We start from the raw sequence: 5,229 nt of genomic DNA, 5'->3' as shown, positions 1-5,229 counted from the left end.
TATTATTTATGAAAATAATTGAATTCTTGTGATGAATATTGTTATTTATGAAAATAATTGAATTTTACAATTAATTGAATTATTTATAAAAATAATTAAATCCTTGTAAAGAATTTTATAATTTATGAAAATAATTGAACTACTGCAAAAAATTTAATACGAAATTTTAAAACATTTCTTTTTAATTTATACAAATTCTATTTTTAATAATTGAATTCCTGTGAAATTTTTATTTTTTTTTTGGTAAATAATTCAATGTTCGTGTAGAAAATTGCACAAATTTTTTTAGTGATTGAATTCTTTTGGGAAATTTTATTAAAATAGTAGAATATTGAAAATTATTGAATTAACATAATTTTAGAAAATAATTGAAATTTTGACAAGAATTTTGCTATTCATTTATAAATATAATTGAAATCATCACAATTTTTTTAGATGTTTTGAAAATAATTGAATTTCTGCGAAGAATTTTATTAATTTCAAAAATAATTGAATTCTTGTGATGATTATATTAGTATTTATGAAAATAATTGAATTTTACAATGTATTTTATAAAAATTCCTGAAAATAATTGAATTTTACAATAAATTTTATAAAAATTCCTAAAAATAATTGAAAATCTATATAAAGAATTTTATTATTTATAAAAATAATTGAATCCTTGTAAAAATTTCTATTATTTATGAAAATAATTGAATGTTTGCGTAGAATTTTATTAAATTTTTTTTATAATATTGGAATTCTTTTGAAAAATTTTATTAAACTAGTAGATATTAAAAATCATTGAATTTTAGAAAACTTTTGAAAATTATTGAAATTTTGACAATAATTTGATTAAACTTTTGTAAAATAATTGAATATCAGAGAAGATTTTTATAATTTATACAGAGAATTGAAATTTTGACGAGAATTTTTTTTTTAATTTTTGAACGCAATTGAATTTAGTAACTATGTTACTAAGTTAGTTTGTAAGTTAGTAATTATAACTCACTAATTTACTATTCTCCTTGAAGAGGCTAAATTCCTTGATTTTTTACAAATCGTCGACTTTGGAGTTTTATTGAAAGTAAAATTTCATTCATAGTTAAAAATAACACCAAAATAGAGTATTTTAATCCTTTCTGGTGTTCATTTAATCCTAAAGGGATTAAACTGTTGGATATTATTTTAATCCATTCTGGTGTTATTTTAACACCCTCACGTTTGACTGTGTATGAAAAAAAATTTATTTTCATCTCCGAAGCCTTTTCCTTAAAATGTGCGAGTTTTTCTTTTGTTTTTAGAGATTTTAAGAACTAAAATTAATTTAATTTAATTTCAAAAAATAGTTTGAGTTAAAAAAAAGCTTCGTAACTTCATTAGGATTTTGATTACTTGATTGTGATTAAAGAACAAAATTTTGAGAATATTCCAATAATTTTATTTCATCCGTAAAAAATTGAGTATTTAACCAAATAAATCTTCGAGAATTTCCAAAACTCCTTTATTAGCTTCTCTTCTTTTTTGCTCGAATATCCAAGAAAGTCGATCCAATTCTTCCTGTTGCCTTCTTCTTTCCTCAATTCTTTGAATTTCATATTTCTTCTGTATTATTGAATTCAATATTTCTCGAACAATATTTTCAGTTTCTTTCACTTTCAATAATGATAAACTCAGTTCTTTTTGAATTGCAAACTCAAATTGTTTGGATTCATTCAAATTTAATAATTTATCGACAAATTTCATTAGATTATATTTCTCTATTATTTTCAATTCGTCAATTTTTCGAGACAATTCACTATGAACGTTTCCATATGCTTTGAGTATTTCGGGGAACGTTCGACTGTAATTAATGGCAATATTCAATTTCTTCTCATATCCGATTAAAATCGATAGAACATAATTTACGAATATTTCAAATTCTATAGCGCCATTAAAATTATTGACAGCTTTTGCAGTATTATCCATATCGGCAATAAAATCGTTTTGTAATTCTTCTAATGACTTCAGTGAATACAATGCTTCACGAACTTTAAATAAACAAATTCTCGATTGTTCAGAAATACTGGGACTTAGTTCCTTTAGGGAATATTTATCAATTCGTTGAGAATTTTGAATGACCGGAAAAATATTTACATCAATTGCTGAAGTGATAAGTCCAATTTCTTGAGGTCTTTTGAAGAAAGCAATACGATTATTATTCTTTATTAAAAATTGAATAAATTCTTTGGAAACTTTCGATATATCCATCTCACTGTTTGATAAGAATTGTGAGAATAATTTTTCATTTATAACTTCCATATCAACGGGAATGCCTTCGATTTTATTTGGAACCTTTGTAAATATTACGGATATACTGGTAAAGTATGGCTTCATTTTGACACCTAATAAATTTTCAACTGCGCTTAAAACCAATAGAAATGGTTTAATATTGTCATGAAGTATGTCATTTATGTCGATGGTTAAAATAATTTTCATAGATTTTACATTTTGTATTAATTGATGGAGATAAAAGGCATTTGTGATATCCTGTATTGCTCCTCTATTATCATCAAATCCAGGAGCATCCCAAATTGCAATTTGGGGTAATTTTTTCGATAACCATCTCTTTGGAATTGTTGTTTTTGACATTGGGCCAAATCCAATTTCCGGTCCTGGGGATTTATTGTCGACTTTTGATATATTTATGGAAGTGTATCTATTAATTCTCTCGGCTTTTAATTTATTGGCAATTAAATAATTTACCAAGGTGCTCTTTCCAGCTCTTGTTGCTCCAATGCAAAGTACAATATCCTCTTCCTTAACTTCCCTTTTCATGTATGCTGAAGCAGAGTGAAAGGTTTCTTCTAAAACTTTCAAATCTTTCTGACTGAGACAATCATTGTTGCCCTTGACAATTGATATCAGTGCACAAAGAATCAAAATGAACTTTAGCTTCATGGTTCTGCTTAAGTGAACTGATTCTGAAAAAGGAAAGTTAATTATATTATAATTATTTTGTATTGCAGTTTATTGTAAACAACTACAATTCATTTTAATTTAAGTAATTTTTAAAGAAATACTTATTATGACACAAAACTGAAAAAACTAATTAGAATTAAATTTTCAAATTATATTATATTTTTGAACTTTAAAGTATATAAAAACAATTTTAACAAATTTTGATAATTTCAAATTTGACATCGGATTTTCAAAATTGAAAATAATTAAACTTTCTTGTACGAGTAAAATTGAATTTCGCAAAAATTGTTAAAAATTAAAAATAAAATAAAATAAATTTAAATGATAAATAATCTTTATTACGAAAATTTTAATTATTCTGAAGAATAAAGAAGGTAAAAAAATTATTATATATTCAACTTTCTGAACAAAGAATATAAATAATATTTTTTTCAGAGAATTAACACTATACTTTTAATTCGCTAATTTTCAAAAAAAAACATCGAAAAAATCAATTATTTGACAAAAGTTTATGCAATTTATTTTTCACAATAATTCAATTACAAACACTAATATATTTACTAATAATCAAATTTTTCATAATAATTCAATTTTTCAACAAAAATTTTTATATAAATTCTGAGCATGAATTTAAATATTTTAATAAATAATAAAACTCATCGAAGAATTGCAATTATTTTTAACTCTATTTTAAATTAATTAATCGAAAACTTCAATTATTTTCACAAATAAAAATTAAATTAAAAATTAATTAAATTAAAAATTTATTATTAATTAATTAATTTATTTATTTATTAAATTAAAAATTAAAAGTACAAATGTTTGAATCATAAAGATGATGCTTTTAAATTTAAAAATTATAGTCATTGACTCAAAAGCATATATACTGTTAAATTAAAAAATTTTGTTCATTGATTCAAAAGGAATACCTTCGAATTAACATAGTATGCTGTGAATTTGAGAAATATGCTTTTGTTTCAAAGAAAGTGATACTATCGAATCATTAGAATCGGTGCTTTCAAAACAACAGCATATACGTTAGGCAGCCCGTTATGACACCCGTGCAGAAATTGCCCGCCCGGGCCCTGACCCCGCATGAAACAGGGAACCCGACCGGGCCCCGGTCTGGGAGCTCGTCAAATCGGGGGCAAATCGGGCTGTCGCCATGGCCCCGGTCGGTTTTATTGTTTCACCCCGACTTAGGGAAGCCCGGTCTGGCCCCGGCCAAAATTTCTACACGGGGCACTATTCAATGAATCAAACCCATATGTCATTGATTCAACAGCATTTTTTTCTCCGTGTATTTAAAATAAATTATTGTCAGAAGTAGAAAAAATTAAAGAGTTCTTTAGAATTCATGGAAATTTCATAGTTTATAAGGAAAACAAAAAGACAAAAATTCAGAATTTTCTTGTAAATTCTAAACGCATTTAATTTTTTCCATAATTTTATGAAATTTTCTGAACAAATATAAATATAATTATTATAAAAAAAAATTTTCTAAATAAGGATATTTCTTTAAAATGATTTACACTTGTTTCTGTTATAAGAGAAAATATTAACAAATTACAAAGTACTATTGTTTATAACTTACTTTTAAATTTACCGGATGAAGAAATTCATTTCCAACATTAGAAACCAAGAAATAATATATAATACACAAATAAGGCTTCAGCTACCAAATGAGACTAAATGTACAATGTAAATGTCCTCTTTCTCGTCTACAGTCAGGTCTCGCCAAGTGTTGTTTTCAGTAAGTGTCATGACTCACAAAGTGTCATCGTTCAAGACCCGACAACTGTCACTTTCCCTACTTTTTTTTACCCTCTCCAATGCTAAAAATGGACTTCCCCAAACCGGTTTGCAACATAAACCAATGAAATGACCACTTTTATTAAAGAAGCGTGGTTTAGGTCACTGACACTTACTGAGATAGACGGTCCCAAAAAATTCCCAGTGACGACACTTAGCGAGACCTGACTGTATATTAAAAAATTTAAATTAAAATACGCACATACTATATATTTGTGCTTATAAATAACAATAACAGTATTTGTGTGGATGAGAGATAAATCATAATCAGAAGATAATTGCGAGCATTTGCTGTTTTTTGTCACGAGAAGAAAAAAGAAGAATGAAAAATAAAAATAACAATAAGTCTACTATAATAGAATAATTTTCTATCTGGACGAAAGTGAATAAATATAAAACATTATTTTCCTTCTTGTTTGGAAAAAAACTATATACATCCGTTGCTGCACAAAATATTTCTTTATTAAAAATATAAAA

The 5,229-nt window shown here is 25.4% G+C and overlaps 1 protein-coding gene across 1 annotated transcript; it reads right to left on the bottom strand.

Moving 5' to 3' along the window:
* Positions 1-1,397: 1,397 nt before the first annotated feature.
* On the bottom strand, positions 1,398-5,010 carry LOC122500324. The gene is made up of 2 exons (XM_043609208.1): positions 4,535-5,010; positions 1,398-2,942 (listed from the first exon to the last, which is right to left on the bottom strand). Exon 2 carries the CDS (start codon positions 2,917-2,919, stop codon positions 1,447-1,449), a length of 1,473 nt encoding a protein of 490 aa, XP_043465143.1. The 5' UTR covers positions 2,920-2,942; positions 4,535-5,010; the 3' UTR covers positions 1,398-1,446.
* Positions 5,011-5,229: the final 219 nt, after the last annotated feature.

This window comes from Leptopilina heterotoma, unplaced genomic scaffold (genome assembly GCF_015476425.1).
Source record: "Leptopilina heterotoma isolate Lh14 unplaced genomic scaffold, ASM1547642v1 Lhet_183, whole genome shotgun sequence".
Lineage (NCBI taxonomy): Eukaryota > Metazoa > Arthropoda > Insecta > Hymenoptera > Figitidae > Leptopilina > Leptopilina heterotoma.
The sequence above is the reverse complement of the archived record's forward strand: the minus strand, read 5'-3'. Positions and strand labels throughout refer to the sequence as shown.

What these genes read in the sequence shown, in the direction of transcription:
- LOC122500324 (XM_043609208.1), bottom strand. Translation starts at nt 2,919, where the DNA reads ATGAAGCTAAAGTTCATTTTGATTCTTTGTGCACTGATATCAATTGTC.